At 49.1% G+C, this 23,434-nt stretch overlaps 1 protein-coding gene across 1 annotated transcript in view; it reads left to right on the top strand.

Annotated features, from left to right (window-relative positions):
* Nucleotides 1-8,211: 8,211 nt before the first annotated feature.
* Cfap65 (cilia and flagella associated protein 65) overlaps nucleotides 8,212-23,434 on the top strand; it is a 32,920-nt gene continuing 17,697 nt past the window's right edge. Inside the window, exons 1-13 of the mRNA XM_041649830.1 lie at nucleotides 8,212-8,251; nucleotides 10,863-11,021; nucleotides 12,786-12,970; nucleotides 15,165-15,267; nucleotides 16,048-16,214; nucleotides 16,336-16,535; nucleotides 16,785-16,930; nucleotides 17,430-17,652; nucleotides 18,009-18,274; nucleotides 19,126-19,326; nucleotides 19,552-19,911; nucleotides 21,330-21,467; nucleotides 22,739-22,984. Of these exons, the coding sequence (XP_041505764.1) occupies nucleotides 10,902-11,021; nucleotides 12,786-12,970; nucleotides 15,165-15,267; nucleotides 16,048-16,214; nucleotides 16,336-16,535; nucleotides 16,785-16,930; nucleotides 17,430-17,652; nucleotides 18,009-18,274; nucleotides 19,126-19,326; nucleotides 19,552-19,911; nucleotides 21,330-21,467; nucleotides 22,739-22,984 (2,355 nt within the window). The 5' untranslated portion in view covers nucleotides 8,212-8,251; nucleotides 10,863-10,901. The remainder of the gene's footprint in view (nucleotides 8,252-10,862; nucleotides 11,022-12,785; nucleotides 12,971-15,164; nucleotides 15,268-16,047; nucleotides 16,215-16,335; nucleotides 16,536-16,784; nucleotides 16,931-17,429; nucleotides 17,653-18,008; nucleotides 18,275-19,125; nucleotides 19,327-19,551; nucleotides 19,912-21,329; nucleotides 21,468-22,738; nucleotides 22,985-23,434) is intronic.

Here is a 23,434-nt window from a genome sequence, read left to right as displayed (position 1 = left end):
CTGCAGTGACGTTTGGAGAACATGAATGCATAAAGTAGGTAGCTCTCCAGGCCATGGAGGACAGAACGAGAAGGGAAGGGGAAGGCAGAGGAGGGGGGGACATAGGTCAGGGAGCAGGGGAGAAAACAAACATAAAAAATTAAAATAATAGCTGGGCAGTGGTGGCACACGCCTTTAATCCTAGCGCTCAGGAGGCAGAGGCAGGCAGATCTCTGTGAGTTTGAGGCCAGCCTGGTCTACAAGAGCTAATTCTGGGACAGGCCCCAAAGTTGCATAGAAATCTTGCCTCGAAAAGTCAAATTAATGAATTAATTAACAGTAATGGTAATGGTGATGATTACCAAGGTAACAGGAGTCAGTGGGGAAAGGCCTAGAGTCAACGAAAAGGGCCTGGAGAGCTTAAAGCAGGAAGCGGCTCATGATCGGAATTTCCAAAAGTTTCTCTGGCTTCTGTATGGAAAAGACACTAGCAGGGACAGCGCGGAAGCAGGGAGTCCACTAACTGGCAGAAGGGAGGTGACCTGGACTGGGGAAGTGGCCATGGGGCTAGAAAAATGATGACGGAATAGATATCCAAGCAACAAAACCAAAGACTGAAGCCAAGACTAGGTAGGTCATGGTGGCCCAGAAAAGACCAGAATGAACTTGGGGGCTCGTCAGCACGGGCTTCACCTCTCCCACCTACAAGTTCCATTTGGCCTCAGTGGCCACCCCGAAAGGATTTTCAGGGCATTCTCAAATAGATGTCCTGTCTCCTTGTTGCCAAAAGCTGGATTCCTGGGTACATGAGGCCCTCCTCGACACTGAGGCTCCTACTCTCTCTGCCTGTATTTCCACTCCATCTTACTTCACCTAGTGTCGCTGTATGCGAGTTGGTGAAGAAGAGCCATTTTCTTCTCATGGTTCCTGGGGTCGGGCATCCACTATCAAGGTGTTGGCATCTTGGGGTCGGGGGCTTCTGTGCTGTGCCGTCTGAGGGCATAATGCTAAGAGCGCTAGACAAAGCGGGGAAAGAAAACACTTCATCTCGTGGGGATTCACTTGGCAATGGTTAACCCATCTCCAGGATACTAGTATTTATTTATGCACTCACAGGAGTGGAGCCCTCCCAATCTTATCACTTTTACAGGTCCTATCTCTCGATGCAGATATGCTGAGAGTTATTTTATAACACATGAATTTTGAAATCAAACCAGGGCACTCTCATACCACATTGAGAGTGCATGGAGAAGGCACTCGGGTTATCCCTCTGTTCCCAGGTTCAAGTCCACATGTCCTGGGGGAGACCTGGAGATAGTGAGATCTGGAATATCGGGGTTCAGAAAACAAAACCAGATGACTTCCTAGGTATTGGGTCTCTAGAGTTGCCTGGGGAGACTACCCTCAGTGAGAGAGGCCCAGTGCAATTAGGTACCCACTCCTGTCTGTGCTGGGGTCTCTGAATGTACCCAGCCCAAGCCAGTCCTGCAGCCTCCTCTCTTGTTTCAAAATCGTCCTGGGTGTGGCTCATTGGAAGCCAAGTGGGTCTCTCTCCTCTCTTCTTGCACAAATGGAAGACTTTTGTTAGCGGGTAGACTCTGTGCTGGTCAGAGCGGAGACCAAGCAATGGCTCTTTAGGTGGTGATCTAGCGCTGTGGAAACAGAAATAGGTCCACTCCGTTAAAAATACATAATGCTGGGCCTTTATGGCCCTACAGTACTTGGGCAAAGGTAGGTGACCGGCTCATCAGGAGCTAGTGTGTGGAAGGGAGGTTCAAGGCACCCTCAGGGGCTGAGGGAAGTGACAGCTGGCGCTAAAGGGAGATTAGGGTGTGGGCTGGGAACTGGGAACTGTGGCAGGGCTAACAGCCCAGCTTCCCAAAGAGCACTGATTCTCCCTATAAGGGAGAACACAAGCCCTATTTCTCACTCCAGAGGGTGCCCCTGTCCAGATAAACCTCTCAGGGGTGACAGCTCCCACCACCCCATGCCCTCTGGCCTCTGGATGACTGCACCTGCTGGGGCTCAGCCCCACATCCCACACCCCAGTCAGCTTCTCAAAGCCTCTTTGTTTCTCAGGCTGAACCTGGCCAGCCCGGATCTGATAAGGGCCTCTTTGGGTAGATAGCAGCCCAGCCCCATGTGCTGCGCTGCTTTGAGCCACACCCACTGCCTCGCACGCACGTACACTTGAAGCTTACTCAGGATGGGCAGAGACGCAGGGGCCTTTCTGTCCGAGCCAGGGTGTGTTTGTCCTCTGGTATGGTCCTACCTGCAGCCCCTTTATAAACACCTCTGTCATCCCACAGGGAGACAGAATAGGAGAATTAGTATACCTATTTCAGAGACGAATAAAATTAGGTTCCCAAAGCAAAAGCACCTTGCTTGTGTTCACTTCTTCCAATCAGGAACTCTTCCCAAAGGTTAAGTGTGCTAGACGTACTATTCACATCCCTACTTCCAGCCCTAGACACCAAGTGAGGATATTGCTACTTCTTCCTTTGCACATGAAGAAACGAAGGCCCAGAGAGGTGAAGTTGTTTTCCCAAATGCAACAGCAGAGCCGAGATCAGAGGCTTCCTTCAGTAGAAAGCTAGGGAGGTGGGCTGATGCATCCATCTTAGGGGTAGTAAAAGAAGGTACTCCTAGTCACAAACTAAAGGACCTGATGAGTCCAGGAGTGGCCATAACCCTGTTAGAGAAAGGTGGCCCTGGAGGAGGAATGACTTAGTGCTGTGGGGGAACCCAAGATAAGGTATGGGGTGCTGAAAATGCATTCACAAGTTTTTTGCTCTTCCCCATCCTCAGGAAAGGCAGGGGCTGGTCTGAAGCTGAGTAACTTCTAACAAGGAAGAAATGACTGTGCAGCTTCTTTCTAGTTCTTCCTAGATCTGGGTGTTCGGTTCATGGCCTAACAAAGCTCTTCACCAACAGACTGCAGCAACTGTCCGCCATGGGAGTGTGTCATCGGGGACATCATTCTAATGTGGTTCTGGGCATTGAACTCAGATTGCCAGATTTGTACAGCAAGTGTTTTACCCACTGAGCAATCTTGCCCATCCAGTTCCAGTTTGAATCTCTCTCTCTCTCTCTCTCTCTCTCTCTCTCTCTCTCTAAGACAGGGTTTGTCTGTATAATCCTGACTGTCCTAAACTCAATCTGCAGACCAGGATGGCCTCAAACTCACAGAGATCCACCTGCTTCTGCATCCCAAGTGCTGGGATTAAAGGCATGCCCCATCACCATATAGATAAAATCATAACTTTATACTGGAAAATTCTGGCAAACACCACTTTAACAAAGAGATCAAGGTTAACAGCACCAGTAATGCAAACTGGCATTTAAAAAAAATCTAATGAAGGCAAAATCTTGTGGACCAATCACAAGTGAGCTCTTTCCCCGTCTTGGCCCAAGAGGACTTTCATGTTCAAAGGAAGCCAGCTGTCCTGTCTTTATTGCAGCACGAAGTCCCTCAAATCCAAGGTCTCCATTCATTGATCCTCATCATTGGCAGAGGGCCTGTCACATTTAACTTCTCCCTTTTCGCCCACAGGGTCTTCTCCCAGCCCTCCCGTTCCACGCTTACTTGAGGCACCAGCACCACGGACAGCTCCAGCAGTCCTGGCCACCCCCCTTCCTCTTTCCTCTGCTTCCTAGCTTCTCTTTCCTAACTCCAAGTCCCCAAAGCATAAAATGAACTGAAGAAGGGTATCCTTAGGAGGATGATAGAGTGGAGTGTTTAGGAAGGAGCCTGGACTCATCAAACTAAATATGAATTCAATCCCATCACTTAGATTTGAGGAACTTCATGTTGAAATAAAGTCCTGGATGTACAGTTGCTGGTAGGGCAAGAATTTGTGCCCAAGACTGAGTTGAAACTAGTATAGTAGAGCTTGTCTGGCCATTGACTGAACTCCCCACCAAGCTTGGCCTCCCTGTCTTCTTCCCACATGCCAAGACTCTCTCCCATGGCCCAAGAATTAAAGGGTCAAGACTTGGCACCATGTGGGCTGGAGGACACTGTTCTGGCTAAAGACAGTGCTTCTTCTGTGAAATCCAGTGCCTACACCTTACCACGTGTTAAGCGTTTTGAATACAGCTCCCACTTGTTCCAGTTTTACAGGTGAGCAAAGAGAGGCTTTACAATCTGTCTGACATTGTTCAGCTGTTGAAAGACGGAGCCAGCCAAGCAGTGGTGGTGCATGCCTTTATTCCAAGTACTTAGATAACAGAGGCAGGTGCTTCTCTCTGTGTTCAAGGCCAGCTTGGTCTACAGAGTGAGCTCCTGGACAACCAGGAGAAACCCTGTTTCAAAAACAAACAAACAAATAAACAGGCAAAAACCAACCAAACAAGAAAACCCCCAAAAATCAAAGAGAAAGGTGGAACCAGGACTTGAGCTTAATTTTTTCTTTTTCTTCTTTTCTTTGGGGGTGGGGATTCATGATAGGGTTTCTCTGTAGATTTGGAGCCTGTCCTGGAACTTGCTCTATAGACCAGGCTGGCCTTGAACTCACAGAGATCTGCCTGCCTCTATCTCCCTAGTTTTGGGATTAAAGGTGTATGCCACCACTGCCTGGAGAGTTTAAAGATGAAGGATTGGCGAGATAGCCCAGCATTTAAGAGAACTGGCTGCTCTTTCAGATGTCCTGAGTTCAATTCCCGGCAACCACATGGTGACATATAACCATCTGAAATGAGACCTGGCACCTCTTCTGGCTTGTAGGCATACATGCAGACAGAACACTGTACACATAATAAATAAATAAATAAATAAATAAATATTTTTTAAAAAATTAAGATTAAATATCATGGGATTTATTTTTTTGCCCCTGTTCCTTTACTCTTGGCTATGTGACTTTCTACTCTGTGGCAGTCTAAAGGACAGGTGGGGGACAAAGCTGTCTAGGAGGCGATGAGGTCTGCCTAGGAAAGCCAGAAACCCTCAGTTAGTCCTAAACAGGTTGAAACTCTTTCTTTTGAATTCTCTTATCATATGACAGATGTAATGGTTAATCCTCATTGTCAGCTTGACTGATTCCTCTAGGAAACACGCCTCTGGGCATGTCTATGAGGGTGTTTACAGAGAGATTAACTGAGTAGGAGAGATTCACCCTGAATGTGGGTGGCATCGTCCCATGAGCTGGAGGTCCAGCCTGGATAAAAGGGGGGAAGAAGAAGCCCAGAAGAGTATAACGCTAGCATGATTTTTTTCCTTTGCTTCCTGATGTGTCAAGCTGTGAGGAGTCCCAGACACATGCCCCCTGCCATGAACTCTGCCCTGTTCCCCGTCATTCTGCTCCACACCATCTCAAACCTTGAGCCCAAACAAATCCTTCCTCCTTTAAGTCCTGTCTATTAGGTGTTTTGTCACAATGGTGAGAAATGTAACTAATACATTAGCCTCCAACCCCCCCCCCCCCCCCCCCGGGCTTTGGAACAACAGCTCTTTCATCTGTAAGTGCTGGGTGGACTTGTCCACTGGTCAGCAGCACATCTCCCGGCACTTAGGTACCCGTGTTTGGCTTTGCCTACCTCAGCACAGCAAAACAGCCTGTGTCCTAAAGAAACAGAGGAGTGAGATGTGGAAAGGAGAAAATGCACTGCAGAGAAACCGAGGCTGGTAGAGAGGAAAGGTGAGGCCAGGCATGGTGGTGCATGCCTTTAATTCCAGCACTCAGGAGGCAGAGGTAGGCGGATCTCTGTGGGTTCAAGGCCAGCCTGGTCTACAAAATGAGTTCCATGACAGCCATAGAGAAACCCTGTCTTGAAAAAAATGAAAATATAAACAAAAAAAGAAAGAGAGAAAGAGAAAAGGAAAGGAAAGGAGGAGGAAGGAAGGAAGGAAGGAAAGAAGAGAGAGAAAGAGAGAGAACTTGTGCAGAGAGCTGGGTGGCTTATTTATGGAGATCAGAGGGGTGGGAAGAAAGTGTTTATCCATTGTTTTCACATACTGAATCAATCTTCACACTGTGCTTTGAAAGTTAATCAACAAGGTCTTTGTGTCAAATGCCTAGAACCCTGAAGACTGATGCAGAGGTAAACCAGGTCTACAAAACAAGAACCTGTTTCTACAAACGAAAGAGAAAAAAAAAATCCACAACAAATAGATAAGGAAATTGAGGCTTGGAGAGACCATGTGACTTTTTCAAAGCTTTACAACCAGAAAATAACAAAGGTTAATCCCAGGCCTGTCTGATTTTGCAGTCCAGAATCTTCTCTATTCCAGGAGGAGGTGGTTAGAAGACACTTGGGAAGCAATCTTAGCATATGGATATTCTGCACGCAGTGAAGTCCAACTTGCTAAATGTGCTTTGACCCCCAACCCCAGGCTTCAGACAAAGATTTCAGGTCTCCCACGCATTCTTTTTCCAACATTTTGGTCCTTATCGGCTTCCTGAATCATCATTCCCTCTCATTTACAGCCTTGAAACAAACAGAACCTGTGTCTGTGGGCCTGGGGAATGCGTGACCCCTGGGATCCCACACCTATTATCTTCCAGAGACTCTGAGCTCCGAGAAGGGGACTTCCAAGACAAGTCCAGCTTCCGCTTTCCTCCACTCACACCCAGAGCCCAACCATACCTTTCCAGGTTATTCACCTTGCTGAGCAAAGTCCAGTAGGCGGGGACCTCTCCTTGGGAGTCCCCACATCAGTTGAGGTCACTCTGCAGAGCTTCCAGGAGGCAGTTAAAATTCCACAGAAACACAGGCCACAGGACCTCTATGTCCTTTCTTCATCCCAGCTCAGAATTCACCAAGTTATAAACAGACAAGATTCTGGGAAGAAGTGTCTCATGGATGGAAACTGAAGGACACATAGCTTGGAAGACTTCTGGCTTCATCACCAGCTTTTCCTTATTGGGGTCCCTAAGGTCCCCACCAAATCCTGCTTCAAGGGCCAGTGCTCTTGATTTCTTTCTGGCTTAAGTATGAAAAGGTCCCCCCACCTTTTTTTTATCCATAAAGTCCAGCTGAGTCAGGTTGATTAAAAAAGAACTTGAGGAAAAACAAAAAAGAAATCATTATAAGAACTCCAAACAGCGTCAACGTTACCACGTCCAAAGTACAGGCGTTTTATTCTGAGAGTCCCATTAAAGCCAGTGAAACACTCACTGAGTTCCACATTCCAAGAAAACCCCAGGTTTCATCGGACTGACAGACTTACCTGACCTCCTGGCCTGCCCTTCCAGCACTCCGCTCTCCTCTGGTCATGTGATCTCCTACACTCAGGTCACTTTGCCACTCCAGTCCCTCTTCTACCTTACATAACTGAAGCCCCATCCTCCATGCAGGTTTATTTTCTGGGTTTGCCCCCAGCTGTCTAGGCTCTCTCTCTCTATAACTATACCACACCCTTTTCATTCTGAGAAGAAGTGGGTTCACTGTTCAGGCAGTAAAACATGTTTAATTGCCAAAGAATGAACTTTGAGATTCTCAGCTTTGTCTACGGAGTCTTCACCCAATAAGACCTTTCTCCCAGCATACGCACCAACCATGCTCCCAAAAACCCCTACTCTATGTAAGAATGTCTTCATACATTAACTTTTGTCTTTCTTCACACGAGTTAATTCTCCTTGATCTTGGACCAAAAGACACCCTGGAAGAAAATGCCCAAGACATTCTCTTTCCCAGCAGAAGGAACACGTTTACAAACCACTCCACAGAAAGAAGTTACCAGGAGCTGTTTTCAACCAAACAGTTGTGGTCATAGGAAATGATGCCCCCTGTGAGCAACAATGTCTACCCTGAGAGATTAGGAAAGACTCCCATTCAGGTACTGAGCCCAACAATAACATCCGAATATGGATGTCGACTAAATTAATGATTGCCAGGACGTCCTGAAAATCAGGAGAACCACTTTTACTTTGCCGGGATTGGAAAAGATCACAGTAGCTACTGCAGCAGGGAAAGTCTGAGAATCAAGACTGAACATTAGGGAGATTAAATTTGGGCAGCAATGAGTAGGGGTGTAACTTAGAGATACTCAAAGATTTAATTGATACCCATCACCGAAAAAGAGGAGAAGGGAAAGAAGAATAATAGAAAAGAAGAAAAAGAAAAGAAAAAAGAAAAAGATGAAAAGGGGGAAGAAAAGGAAAATAAAGAAAAGAAATGAAAAGGAAAAAAAGTGCGCTCGTTTGCTTTCTCTGAACCTTGACTCTTTTGGGTTGCCGTCGTTGTCCTGGGATACCAGGAGACGCTGTGTCCCTAGCGTCCTGTCTCTATGGCGGCAGCGTGAGTTCTGAACGTTGGAGCTCAGCCGAGAGAAGTAAGTGTAAAGGAATGTATCTGTACCGAGACTCCCTTCTCCGGGAAATCTCGGCGGGTCTTTAGAAAGCCTTTTCGTTATGGGCGAGATTTATTAGACGCGGGATCAGGGAGACCTGGAGAAACCCTCTAAGTACATTTCGTTTCCTTCGTTTTGCCCATTTCTTCCCGAACTATACTTGGCAACACTTACCCTTCCATCCCCGTTTTTCCGCCGGTCATTTTGAAAAATTTTAAGATCGGAAATTAAGAAAATAAAAGGAGCTGGTAATATTTCTCCCCCCCCCCCCACTTTGAAACTAGAAATTTGGTTTAAAACAAAAGCAAATATGCAAAACAACAAAATCCCCACAACTGCACCATCTTTTCACTGCGAAATGTTGGAAATGACCTCATTTGTCCCCAGTAGGCTCCACGCTCACTCCCCGGAGCCCGGGCTGGACCACTTTTCTACCCTATTTCCGTTCATCTCTTCTCTAGCCTTTCAGAGATAGATTGGTGTGTTGTTGTGCAGGGACTTTCAGAGAGTTGAGGCAGGAACTGTCTGTTGACTCTCCTGAGGCTTGAGAGATCAGGGAATGGGATGACAGAAAAGTAACACCTCTGCTCCCCACACCCAGCTTGCATTTCTTGGACAGTTGGAGACAGGAACTTCTTTGCTTTGTCCCATGTCTAGCAGAGTGCTGGCTGTGTAGTAAGCGTTCATAAATGCTCTGTGAATGAATGGGATGAAGGCAGGGACAGAGATTGTTCCCCCAGCTGCTGGGGAATCCTCTATGAACACATGAGTCAACAGAGACTTTCTGGTGTGTCTGCAGGAAGTGTGTAAACTCGCAAAGGTGATCATGAGATTGTTGAATCTGAATACATTATAGTGCGAGGCACTTAACCACCAGCTTGAAGAGGGAGATTTGTAGGTTAAATAAGAGGCAAGTCACAGTCAGTCAGTGAGGCACTCCTTTAATTCCAGCACTTGGGAGTCAGAGGCAGGCCGATCTCTGAATCTGAAGCCAGCCTGGTCTACAGAGCAAGTGCCAGGGTTATACAGAGAAACCGTGTCTCAAAAAAAGCAAAAAAAAAAAAAAAAAAAAAAAAAAAAAAAAAAAAAAAGCAAAAAAAAAAGGAGGGGGGAGCAAGTCAAGTGATATGTAATCATAAACAGTTTTAAGGATTAAAATACTTGTTGCAACTCTTGCAATCAATACTGCCTGACTCATCAGCTCTCCGTAGATGGCCACCCCAAACTGATACTATTTTAGATATTGAGATTGTTATTTAAAGAAGTGAAAAGGGTACTGAACAGTGTAAAATATACAGATATGTTCAAAATAAGTATTCCAGCTTTGCTGTCCAGTGTGGTAGCCACTAGCCAACTCTAACTATTGAGCATTTTGAAATTTACATGGTCTGAATTGAGAAACTGAACATAAAATACCCTGGGCTGGAGAGATGGTTCAGTGGTAAGAATTCAGTTCCCAACACACACATATTAGGTGGCTCACAACTGTCTGTAACACCAGATCCAGGAAATGGGATACCCACCCCTGACTTCCACCAGTACCCGTATGCACATGGCACACAAACACACACACACACACACACACACACACATAAAAATCTTTTTGTTTGTTTTTTCTTTGAGACAGGGTTTCTTTGTGTAGCCTTGGTTGTCCTGGAACTAGCTTTGTAGACCAGGCTGGTCTCAGACTCACAGAGATCTGCCTGTCTCTGCCTCTCGAGCGCTGGAATTAAGGGTGCGCACCACCACCACCCAGCCAAAAAATAATAATATAATATTAAAAATAAGATATACTGCTTAGTATGGAAGCCCACTCTTTTAATCCCTGGGGATGGAGGCAGATCTCTGAGAGCTCAAGCCCAGCCTGGTCTACATAGCAATTTCCTAGCCAGCCAGAGCTTCATAGTGAGGCTGTGTATAAAAAGCTAACTAAGGGGGCTGGAGAGATGGCTCAGTGGTTAAGAGCATTGCCTGCTCTTCCAAAGGTCCTGAGTTCAATTCCCGGCAACCACATGGTGGCTCACAACCATCTGTAATGAGGTCTGGTGCCCTCTTCTGGCCTGCAGACATACACACAGACAGAATATTGTATACATAATAAATAAATAAATATTTTTAAAAAAGCTAACTAACTAACTAAAACTAACTAGCAAGGTGAGTAAATCATGGAGACCAAGTCAGTAGTGTTCCTCTATTGTTCCTGCTTTGGTTCCTGCCTCCAGATTCCTGCCTTAACTTCCTGCCCTGACTTTCCTGGGAGTTGTAAGATAAAATGAATGCTTTCTTTTCTAAGTTGCTCCTTGGTCATGGTATCTCTCGCAGCAGTAGAAGGCAAGCTAAAACACTGGGTAATGTCACGTGTGGCCACGGAAGAACATGGCCGCACAAACCTTATCCCAGAACCCTTGCATGTGGTCTCTTGAGCGGTCCTTCAGGTCACTGAGCAAAGCTCTGGACCTTGTGTTCAGCCTTCCTTATGGTGCCACCTGAGAGCGCTGGTCAGAATAAAGATCACACCTCTCCTCCTTCTCGACTCCGGTGAGTCTCCTCCATCAACCCTCTTCTTCACGTTCTTCCTCTGCTTCCCTCCCAGCTCTGGACGCGTATTGTTGGGAATTTCTGACTTGGCTAGATGCTCATCCGGGCAAACTCCGGCCACACCATGAGGCCCAGAGACGGCGGAGACTACACTATGAACGATGGGTCATTCCTGAGTGCCAGCACCCTGGCAAGCAGCAGTGTCACTACCCAGGTGAGCCTCTGCTCAGGACGGTGGCTCCAGCATGGCAAGACCATGTGGGGCCTTGTGACAGGATGGCAGGGTGAGAATCTGTGTGACTGACTAGCCCATACACACTCAGGCACCCACCCTCCCGAGGTGGACCCCTGGGAAGACCAGAGTACAGGCGGGTGCTGGGAACCGACCCGGTCCTCTGCCCGAGCACAAGCGCTGTTAACTTCCAAGCTCTCTCTCCAATCCTGCTGAGCATTTATTGATGTCGATAACCTGAGGTTTCATTCACTGTCCTTGACTATGTATTGTATTAGTAGTGTGTGCACACATTTTTGTTTTTTGTTGTGTGTGTGTGTGTGTGTGTGTGTGTGTGTGTACTCGTCTATGTGGGCTTGGTGGAAGCCAGAAGTTACTATCAGGTGTCTTCCCCTCTCACTCCCCACCTTACATTTTGAGAGGTTCTCTCAGACTAGGGCTTGTCAGTTTGACTAGACTGTCTAGCCCTGGGATCTGCCTGTCTCCAAATCCCCAGCCCTCACCCCTCCCCAGTACTAGGGTTATAGGCACACGCCACTGCAATCAACTTTTACATGCGTGCTGGGGACCTGAACCCAGTTCCTCATGTTTGCCCAGTAAGCAAACTCAGTTCCCCAGTTTGTCCCCTAAGCCTGAGCCCCCTGATTGAGCACTAGAGTGTCTCCTTATTTCCAGTCGAATCCTGTCTGATGCACTAACTGATGTTGATAAGGGATTGCTTTTCCTCATCTGTACCTCCTTCCTCCATAGCAATCAGGGAAAGAAAGTATATTGGCCATCCAACGTTCTTAGTAAATATTGGAGTATAACCTCCAGAGAGAAGGGATTTGTATGTCTTCTTCACCATCCTAGCCCCAGTCCCTCACACAGTGCCTGGCGCACGGCAATCAACAAATGTTTACTGATTGAATGGCCCCATCTTGTGCTATGCAGCAACAAACAAATGATAACTGGTCAAAGATAAAAAGGCAGTGAGTTGAGTGTTCATGACGATGACCGTGGCAGAAAGAGGTGTCCAGTTTACCCGTCCTCCACTGTACTACCTAAGGGGTCCAGCCCCCCTCTCTCCTCAGCTAGTAAGTGATAGGGATCAATGAAAGAAGTGATGTGTTTCGTTTTCCTGTTACAGTCAGGGAAACACTGGCACACTGAGTCTTAAGTTGCACTTAAGCTGGCCTAGGAGGGCTTGGTGGGAGTCGGTCACATGCCACTTGGCTCCTTCCTCTGCTCCGTTAGCCAGCTGAAGGTCTGGAGAAGGGGCTGTGGAATGTCCTGCATTGCTCCGTTAGCCAGTTGAAGGTTTGGAGAAGGGGCTGTGGAATGTCCTGCATTCTGGGGAAATGCTTGGGGTGGACGATTCAGGATAGGAAGGCTTCTGGGAAGCAGGGCAGGTTGGGAAAGAGAAGGAAGCGAAGGCTCCTAAGGAAGGGTGTCTGAGGATGCCCAAGGGACAGAACCCAGCAGCCAAGACCTCCATCTGCAAACCTGATGGAGTAGTTGGACAGGGCAGCTCAGGTAAGGCCTCATTGCTGGGACTTCAATGACCAAACAGTTGCAGTGACTTTGGATGTGATGATGCCGGACTCCATTTTCTGCCTAGTCCACACCCCAGAGTAAGGGATGACATCATCCCTTAAGTGCTAAAAGTGGGATGAAAATGGGGCATCTTCATCTGTTTTCTGAGTCTTAGCCTCCTATTCCCGCTGATTGGCTTTGCCTCTTCCCCTTTTCCTGCTGCCTGAACAGCTAACAAGTCCCCTGGACAGGAAGATATGCATCACCAAGAAACAAAATGACGGGAAGAAGAGGGTGGTCTGGGGCATCGAGGTTGCCGAGGAGTTGCAGTGGAAAGGCTGGGAGCTGGGCAAGGAGACCACGAGGAACCTGGTTCTGAAAAATCTCTCTTTGAAAATCCAGAAGATAAAATACAGGTACCAGAACGAGGGACCCAGAACCTGAGCCCTCAAGCCCCCGAAGTGGGTTCTCCTTAAAAAGAAAACAAAACAACCTCTAAAAACTCAACAGTTCTGAAGAATGTCCAAAACACACGCAGTGTGAGGGAGCCCAGAGGCAACACCTAGCGGGGCCCACATTATGGGACCTTCCTCCCCACAGAGAACCATCCTGCCTCCTGTTGTAATATTCCCTTGCTGTCTCCAAACGGATTTGCCATGCATGTTGGTGTTCTTAAATGATACAGCTTGGTTTACCTTATGAACTTTAAGTGAAAGTGTACGAGATGCTTTAGAAACCTTTATTTGTCTTTCTGTATACACCTCCAGGTCGTGAAGCTATTCCTCTGGAGCATTTTCCTAAAGAGACTTTCTAATTGTTCTTTTACCTATAAGGAATTGCTTTTTGTGAATGGTTTGATGATATATTTCCTCGACTGAGTGTCCGACTTTCTCAGCACCATTTATGGAAGCCTTTAGTGGCCTCCTTGCCCCGGGCATACTGATTGCTGATGTGTTGATGTGTGGCTGGGGCCGGCTCTGTGCACCTGATCTGCTAGTGTGATCCTGGCTTAACTGCCGCAGCCTGAATTAATTAGTTGAATTTACAGGAAACTTGATATCTGGCTCTGTGAATCCTCCACCTTCTTAAGATTGACTGTTGTTCTTATCCCTTTGAATGTTCTTCAAACTTAAAATCAGATCAGTACACACACACACACACACACACACACACACCTATATTTTGTGTGTGATAGTGGGATTTGACTGATTATGAAAATCAATTTGGGACATTACACGCTACAGTACTGAGTCCTCCTACATCTGATTCTCAAGTTCTGGGATTATAAGCTTGTGTCACTGTGCCCAGCTATATGTGATGTGCTTAAAGTTGTTTTCATTTTTTGTTTGTTGATAGTTTTTTGAAGACTGTTGATTTCTTGTTTGCTTTGAGCTAGGTTCTTACTCTATATCCGTGCCTGACAAAGAACTCCCTACATGGACCAGGCTGGCCTAGAACCCGCGGCAGTCCTCCCTTACAAAGATGGAGCACCAGCTGGCTAGGCGTTCTAACATTTTAAAAAGTTGTTTTTATTTATGTGCATATATGTGTATGTCTGCATGTGTGTACATGCATGTGTGGATGGGTGACCCTGAGACCAGAAGAGGGCGTTGAATCTCCTAGAACTGAAGTTAGATGCAGTAGTGAGCTACCATGTGGGTACTGGAAACCAAATTTGGGTCCTGTGAAGGAGCAGCAAGTGATCTTAACTACTGAGCCATCTCTCCAACACCTAACATTTTTTAATTGGGATATCATTTGTTTTGTCTTTTCCCTATTTTTTATCTATCAGTTATATCAACTGACTTTCTGCATTATTTCTGGATAATTTCAATATCATTATGCTTTTTTACTAATATTTTGTTTCTGAAATTAGTCTGTAGTTTTCTTTCTGCCTATGTCAGGTTTTAATAATAACATTCGGTTGTTTCAGAGACTACATTGGGGCTGTTTCTGTATTATCTGAAAGCGGTTAAAACTGAAACTGTCGGGATGGAGAGAGGAAACAGCCATTAAGAGCATTGGCTGCCCTGAGAGGTTCTGAGTTCAATTCCCAGCAACCACATGGTGGCTCACAACCATCTGTAGCTGGATCTGACGCCCTCTTCTGACATGTAGGCATTCATGCAGACAGAGCAATCATACATGGGAAACAAAAGAAACAAACAAACAGAAAACTGGAACCGTCTTTCCTCTCCTGTTAAGTCAGGACAGCCTATCCATACCGCTCTCCATGGCCGTCATCTTCAGCAGAGACGCAGGTCTCAATATGAAGGCCTGCAGGAGTAGGAGGAGTAGAGAGCCCGCTCTGGAGACACAAATCTGCAGGATCGGGACTTCAAGGCTCCCTGTAGTGAGTTTGAGGCCAGTCTGTGCTACACAAGAGCCTGTCTCAAAAAATAAAAGGAGTCTCCAGAGCGAGTTGCAGGACAGGCTCCAAAGCCACATAGAAACCCTGTCTTGAAAAACAAAAATAAATAAATAAAATTAAAAGGAAGAGGAAGAGCTTAGGTCCCCTTGCAATCCAGCCCCCTGTTGAGCTTCCTCAATCTTCCAGCTTTGGCTCTGAGCCCTGCTCTGACATGCCCATCGCCTGGCTCTTCTCTGCAGGCCTCCCAAGACCAAGTTCTTCATCACCATCATCCCTCAGCCCATCTTCCTGAGCCCAGGCATAACCCTCGCACTCCCCATCATCTTCCGACCTCTAGAAGAGGTAAGGCCTGCTGGAGCAGCAATGCAGTGTGGGAAGGGGCAAGAGAACAGAGACCTCAGGTGGGAGGGCTGTCCGAGCAGCAGGGATTTCCCCCCACACCTGTACAGCCCGCATTTGGGAAACAGAGGCAGCTGGTTTTCTCTGGGTGAGGGGCCATCCTGGTCTACATAACAAGTTCCAGCCAGTCAAAATGAAATCAGAGAAAAAAAAGTCAACCAACCAACCAACCAACCAAACAAACAAACAAAATATACAGCTTAGGGAGACTCATAAAGGGGCTCAGATCTTGATCTCACCCAATAGAAGGGTGTTCCCCCCCGGGTATGGGCTCATAAAGGCTGTAATTATCACCAGCAAGCTCCAGATTCCTTAGCCTCTTGATCCTGCAAAAACTTCCTCAGAATTTTTTTGTGAAACTCTTGTCTTTGAGGATCGTTACATTGAGTGATAGTCTCACTGTGTGGCCCAGATTACCCTGAAGCCTCTAGGCTCAAGTGATCCTCCTGTGGCCATGCCAGACAGCCACAGTTACAGGGCTATGCCCTTGTATCTGGCTTTTTGGGATTCCTTGATTCCCTCAAAAGTGAGCCTTTTCTCTCAGAGGCTAAGGCAACACCAAGAGTTCAGGAAGTTCTGACACAGTGGGCTACAGCCCAGCCCACTTTCTGGGGATTATTAGAGGAATGGCTTACTGAGGGTGGGATGGATGATCCCGAGTTTTACCTGGGTACCACACGCTCACTCGCTCAATGCTGACTGCCTCTGCCTCCTGCCCTGCAGAAGGAATACACGGACCAGCTGTGGCTTGAGAAAGAAGAAGGGGTGTTCTGTGTGTCTCTGAAGGCCACCTTGCCCTGCTACAAGCTAGTCTGCCCAACATCTCTGCAACTGCCCATATGTGCCATTGGGGACACAGTGGAGACTTGGTTCTGTCTGAACAATGTGGGGTGAGGAGGAAGGGCGCAGGGAAACAGCAGCCTCTGGGAGGAGAGCTGTAGGGAGCAGAGGAGACAAGCGTATGCCTGAGGGGGCAAAACCCCAGGACCTGACCTACCCCCTCACCCTTAGGGACCTGCCCACCTTCTTCACCTGGGAAGTCCCAAACCCATTCCAGATACTTCCCAGAACGGGGTTACTGGAGCCAGGCCTGGGTTGTAGAGTCAAAGTGACCTTTGAGCCCCTCATAGCTGTCATCCATGAAGTCGAGGCACTGTGCTGGTATGGAAAGGGCACCAAGCAGAAGAGCAGCATACAGATCCAGGCTGCAGGTAAGCCTCACTTCCCATCTGTCCCCAGAGACCTACAGCCCTCACTGGGTTTTAGACCTCAGTGTGCCCCCACAAGTCCCCACTAGCCTCTTGTCCCTTCACCTGCCCTGGCTTAGCCTTCTATCAAGTCACAGACAGCCCCTCCCGGTGGTGGGCAGGGAACCAGGACATATGCCCTATAGGGACTGTCCAGCTGGGGCTATAGAGGCCCTGAGGGGCTCCCCTCCAGACACCCCATCTCTGCCCCAGCTAAATGTGCACAGCTGCTGGTGAGCATAAAGCACAAGCAGTCAGAGGACCAGGATGCCGAGGGCTTCCAGAAGGTGCTGCACTTCGGTTCTGTCTCCGTGGGCTGCACTGTGGAGCGGCAGATCAGGCTGTACAATCCATCCATGGTGTGCACTGGGAAGGGGTGGGCAAGCGGGAATGGGCAGGACTCAGGGACCTCGAGCCTCGGTATGCGTATAACCTCTCCTCTCTCCTCTCTACCCTCAAGCCCAAAGCCTTGCACAGTTGTGTCTTGGCTATTGATACAAACACAGGACACACACGTGTGTGTCAACAGCCATCAGCCGGTGTTCCTCTCTCTCCTGTCAGCTGAGGCTGGGCTCAGGTGCCCTGTAGGCCCCTGAGTGTCCTGACCCCAGGTCTAAGGCTAGCCCTCATACTACCTTTGGGTGAAGAAAAAAGATGCCCCCCCCGCCACTTTGGGCAGCCTTGTGATGGGACACACAGCTTGGCCCCTTTGTCCTGGTGTTACCTGTTGCTCACACAGGCCAGACTGGATACCTGTTGTCCCTGATCCCTCATATGGCTTCCTCAGTATGATGTACAGACTGCCCTGTCCAAACTTGTGACTAGAACCTTTCCTCCCCGCAACTCCTGACCCTACAGGTTAACGCCCCCTTCAAGATTGAAATGTCTGAAGACATGCCAACCAAAGACCATGCCTTCTCATGCTCCGTGGGCCAAGGTATTGTGCCCCCAGGAGAGAAGAAATGTCTGTCGGTGCTCTTCCACCCCAAAACCTCAGACAGCAGAGCCATAGACTACTTCTCCATTGTGCCTTCTGGTTGTGCCTCCCAAACTGTGCTCCAAGTCGTTGGTCTCTGTAAAGGTAATGGCCATCCCAGGAGGCTGTACTCCCCTAGAACATGAGCTTCCCACGAGGGATGTCAAGGGAGTCTGCTCCAGAGAGACCTTTGCTTCCTGGTCCCTCTGCCTAGGTGTCTGCTGTCCCCTGGTGGCCATGTGGGGAAGCTTTATGGACAACTGGTGATGCCATCTTTCCACACAGTGATGATGGAACTCAGGAGTTTTCAGGAGCCCTGGCCTTATCCAGTCTGGCCATCTGGCTCTAGGGAGCACCTCATCCCAGGAGTGGGACCGCTTATGAAAGCTCCGTTGAGGCTGTCACCCCAGCCCCCACAAGGCAACAGGGTCCTCTCACAAGGCCCCATCTCCTCTGCCTAGGTCCTGATGTATGTCTGCAGCACTACTGTGTCAACTTCAGCTGGGTCCGGCTCGGGGAGCACTCAGAGCAGACCTTGTGGATCGAGAACCAGTCGGACTGCTTGGCTCACTTCCAGTTTGACATTGACTGCCAGGAGAGTGTCTTCAGCATCAGGCCCACCTTCGGAAGCCTGGCAGGCAAGACCCGAATGACCCTGCACTGTGCCTACCAGCCCACACACCCGATCATCTGCTTCCGGAGGGTGGCCTGTCTCATCCACCACCAGGTGAGTGACGGAGAAGGGACCAGGATGGGGATAAGGGAGAGGCCATAAAACGAAGGCAAGGCTTGGTGGGCAGCCCCCTCTTTTCAGAACATCTAAGGCTGTCTGCCAGGGCCATCTCCTCATTGAGGCTGTCTGCCAGAGCTTAGAGGCAGAACATGGCCCAGGTGCACGAAAGCTCACTAACCCAGGTGGGAATGCCCAGTTTGCCTTGGGCTCTGCTGCTTCTGCTGCCATTGCTGTCAACAGGCTGGGAAGGGGAACTTTGGCCACCACCCCACAGCATGTGCAGGGTGAAGACTCCAGCTAGAACCCCAAGCCAGCCCCTTGGGCATGTGATGTGCAGTATCTGGACATAGTGACAGCGTTGAGACTGAGCTGTAGCCCTTTCTCTTCAGCTGGGCTCTGGGCTGCACCCCTCTACCTGGGGGGGGGGGAGTTCTCTGCCCAAATCTCACAAATGCCACAAGAGCTCTGGGAGGCCTTGGAGTGAAAGGGTAGAACAGACCTGGTTTTTTGCCACCCCCATCATGGGCAGAGCTAAATGCTAGTCTGGTAGGCTCTCGATTGACACTGACACACAGGGAGAATGCCCAGGAAACATGGGAAGTGGGGGGGGGAGCAAACAACAGCCGAGCATCCTTTCTTCAGGATGAGATGCTCCTCTTGACTTGCTCTGGAGTCCCACTGTCTCCTCAACCAGCAGGCGGTTCTCAGGATGCTCTCCTGACCAACCGCCCTTCAGCCTCTGCTCCTGTCTTTCCTGTGACCACCCCCACCTCCCCTTGCCCCACCACCATGTTCTGTCTCACACGGACAAACGTCACCATGTGATGTCGACTTTGGTGTCACAGGACCCACTGTTTCTGGACCTGATTGGGACCTGCCATTCAGACAACACCAAGCCAGCCATTCTGAAGCCTCAGCACCTCACCTGGTACCGAACACACCTGGCTCGGGGCTTGACGCTTTACCCTCCTGATATCCTGGCTGCCATGCTAAAAGAGAAAAGGCTGGAACAGGATGAGAATGGGGCCCTCATGTTGCCCACTGCGGTATGTGGGGTGCCAGACATTCCAGCCCCCAGGGAGGCAGGCTGCTCTTTCCAGGTCCCCGGTCCCTTCCCTGGCAGACATTGAGTAGGCCTGTGTCCCACACCACTGTAGCTGGGGATGACTGGCAGGGAGAGCCTGCAGTCTTTTCTGGAAAGGAGGGAACAGCAAGAAGTCAGCAGCAAGAGGAATGATATTTGAACCCTGTCCCAGTCTCTCCCTGTGCAGGACCTGGAGGACTTGCCAGCCCCGAAGTACCCCCAGATCCCCCCCATGACGGAGTACTTTTTTGACGGCACCAGGGACCTGGCTGTCTTTCCCCCGGCTGTCAGTCTAGAGCCTTTTGATGTGGACTTTGGTGCCTGTCCTGGGCCTAAGGCCCCCAACCCTATTCCCTTGTGCCTGAGGAACCATACCAAGGGCAAGATCACCGTGGTCTGGACTCGCAGATCTGATTGCCCTTTCTGGGTGACCCCGGAAACTAGTGATGTGCCCCCACTCAAGTCCATAGCCCTGCGCCTGCACTTCCAGCCAGCCTCCCCCAACTGCCTCTACGCTGTGGAGCTGGAAGCCTTTGCTCTTTATAAGGTATGTGCACACAGATGAACAGTGGGGGACGAGGTCCCTCCCTGTGTTTATAAGGTATGTGCACACAGATGAACAGTGGGGGACGAGGTCCCTCCCTGTGTTTCTAAGGTATGTGCACACAGATGAACAGTGGGGGACGAGGTCCCTCCCTGTGTTTATAAGGTATGTGCACACAGATGAGCAGTGGGGGACGAGGTCCCTCCCTGGAGCCTGAAGAGCAGAGTCTAGTCACAAGGATGACAGGGGCCACAGGTACCATCCTCCCCAGGCTGGCTTCTCTTGTTTTTCCTTGGCTGGACAGTGCCCTCTACTGGTTCAATCCTCCCTGGCTCATGGCTTGACTCCGCCCTCCTGATCCCCACTTTTACGGTGTCTTCCTCCGTCCCCTCCCCCCAGGGAAGAACTCAGCTAGGCTCAAGCACTTTGGAAAAACTTAGTACCTAGACAGGAAATCCCTGGGGGTCTTAAGGCTTCTAGTCCTTGAAGGAAGTATTCCAAAGGAAATGACCGTTTTTAGTTGGTAGTTTGTGTTTTGGGCTGTTTTTCACAGATAGGGTTTCTGTCACTATGTAGTCAGAGCTGGCCTCGACTCATTTCAGCCTTTCTGCCTCAGCCTTAAACATGGTTGTGGCACTTTGTTTTGTTTTTGTAGAGACGATCTTGTCTAGTGCAGGCTGGCCTTGAATTTGCTGTACAGCCAAGGATGACCTTGAACCCCTGGCCTTCCTGCTCCCATTTTCTGAGTACTGAAATTGCAGATATGAAATACCACACTCAGTCAGTTTGATGCTGGGGACCAAGCCCAAGGCTTGATGCATGATAGGCAAGCACTCTGCCAACTAAACTATACTCTCAGCCCCTGTTCTTTTCTTTCTTTCTTCCTTCCTTCCTTCCTGACAGGAAAGTCAGACATGACCAGTGAACACCTGAAATATGGTGGTCCAAGTAGAGATGTGTATCAAATATGCCCAACTTTCACAGATTTAATATGCAAACACCTCAGTAAAAGCTTTTATAACGATTGCATGATAACGTGATTGGAGTTTGGAACTGTTAAGTTTAATAAAACATATTATTGAAATCAATTTCACATTTTTTTAAAACATGGCCGCCAAAACATTCAAACTTGCATCTTCAGCCAGAATCTGTGGCTCATGTTATATTCCCATTGGCCAGCGCTGTTCTGGGCTTGTCCTAAAGCATGAATGCTGTTTTCCATCTCAGCCTGCTTCCCTTCCACAGAGTGTGCAGAAAGCCAGTTAGAGGCTCCAGCAGAAGGGGTGGGACATTGCTGTTCCCTGCAGTCTCCCTCCAACCTCCTCTCTTGTGCCCAACGTAGGATACCTGCAGCACAGGGCAGGGAGGGGCAAGGTGGGTCGGACTGAGCTCTGAATTTCCTCATGGCCTGGCCCCTGCAGGTCCTTCAGAGCTACAGCAATATTGAGGAGGACTGCACAGTGGCCCCATCCTGGTGTCTGAAGGTCCGAGCTCGAGGACACAGCTATTACGCTGCCTTAGAGCACCATATCCCCCAGTATTCCCTGGATGCACCCAAGGTGAGCACGGACCCAACAACAGGGGAGCAGGATGAGGGTCCCCAGCCTGTTTTCCTTTCTAATGGCCTCAGTAATACATCCCCATGGCCACCCTGGCCATCTGAGGGATCTAGGCCAATGAGTAGCTTGCTCTTGGACCTTGGTCTCAGCATAAGAACAGTTTAGCAATTGGGCACCAGCCCTTCTCCACTCCTTCTGGAACCTTTACCTGGTCCTCCACACTTTCCACCTCCTTCATTTGTCCTGCTCACTGGGCACCTGCTGGCTCCCAAGCCCTAGACTGGACCCTCGGGGTAAAACAGTCCAAACCATGAGAGTTGGAATTGCTAAGACCACTTCCCAGATAGACCTTGGGGACGTTGTCTACCTGGGAGGTGTGGATGACACAGGACTGAAAAGTGCATGGCCAAGTGTCCAGAACCCAGTTCTGCTGTCCCTTCCCAGGTTCTGGCTCTATGTCAATTTTTCACTAGTTATTTTGTTTCTGGGAAGGGCACCACTTTGAAACAATGGCATGAGACCATCCTGCTTTCTCCACCAGCCACACTTCTGCTTGCCAATCCCAAGCCTCCTTAATATCCATTTTGAGGCCACCCCTCCCTAAAACAAAGCTCTCCTTGATGCTAAAGGGTGTCTTCTCCGATGCCTTTGGTCCCTCGCCAGCTCCTCACAGTGTGACTTGATGCCTTCCCACAGTCTAGTAGCAGCCCGCATCGCTTCCATATTGACTCACATGAACTCGCCGGCACAGAGGGATAGGAACTTGGACCAGGAATTATGGGCCTTGTGTTGTGCAGTCTGTTTAGCTTTCAGCCTACTTCTAGCCATATCTAAGCTGGCTAAGAAGTGGTTAAGAGCTGGGACTATTGGGGTTGATCCCCTTCTGACACCGGAGTGAGAATCACCTAGAAAGAGTACTCCACTCTTCTGAATAAGGATGGATGAAAAGTAACGCTCCAACGTTTGACTGGAAATCACAGATAAAAGCAGTTCCTCCTCTAAGCTTGAGGACCGGTCTTACAGGCCCGACTTTCTCTGGGACCTGGGACCACTATATCCCTGTGTGTGGAGGGCTTTGGAGGACAGGAGTATTCTTTGGTGGCAGGCTGTAGCCCCCCTTAATTCCCAGGAATTCTTTTCTGGTTGGGCTGTGTGCAGAGATCTTAGGTTTCCTTGGAGACAGCATCATCCAAACCCGAGTGTCCCTGGATGTGTATCGAGGGGTGGAGACCTGAGGAAGGGTCCCTTTCCCTCTTATCCCCAACTCCCAGATGTTCCCAGCAGTGTCTTCTGGGGAGCCTTCCTACAGAAGTCTGCTTTTGGTCAACAAAGGCCCCATGCTGTTGACCTTCAGCCTGACTCCCAACAGCAGCTCAGACATTACCCTGAGGCCCTCCTCAGGCCTTGTGGCTCCTGGGGCCCACCAGGTCTTCCTTATCAGCACGTACCCCAAGGGCACCTCGTGGAAGCAGCACATTTTCTACCTGCAATTCAACTTTTACCCCCAGTATCTCAAGGTAGGAAGTAGGGATGGGGAGGCTGGGTCCTTAGGCCTTAATATTTTTAGGGTCCCTACCAAAGTAGTTTGTGGGTGTGGTTGGGGAACATTTCTCTAGTAAAGAGGAATAGTAGGGAGAGAGCCCTGGGCTTCATCCGTGACAACTCTACTGCTCCTTGGTGCATTGGGGCCATGGAGTCTGAGGTGGGGTAGGGGGAAGCTGCAGAAACCCCAGACTCATACTGCAGGTAGTGGAGCGCTGTTTGCAGCCAGTCCATGGACAGCACTGGATAACAGACCCAATCCGACCCCATGAAAAACTAATACATCTTCTCTTGGTCCCTGAGAGTTTAATGTTTGTGTTTTAAAGACGGTATATCACTATATAGGCCAGACTGGTCTTGGACTCAAGGCAATCCTCCTGCCTCACCTAGAGCTGGGATTTCAGGAGTGATCCACCACACCTGGC

The sequence above is a fragment of the Microtus oregoni genome, unplaced genomic scaffold (genome assembly GCF_018167655.1).
Source record: "Microtus oregoni isolate MIOR12 unplaced genomic scaffold, Mior012 000004F_ref0000308, whole genome shotgun sequence".
NCBI classification, from domain to species: domain Eukaryota; kingdom Metazoa; phylum Chordata; class Mammalia; order Rodentia; family Cricetidae; genus Microtus; species Microtus oregoni.
This window is presented reverse-complemented; position numbering and strand designations above follow the sequence as displayed.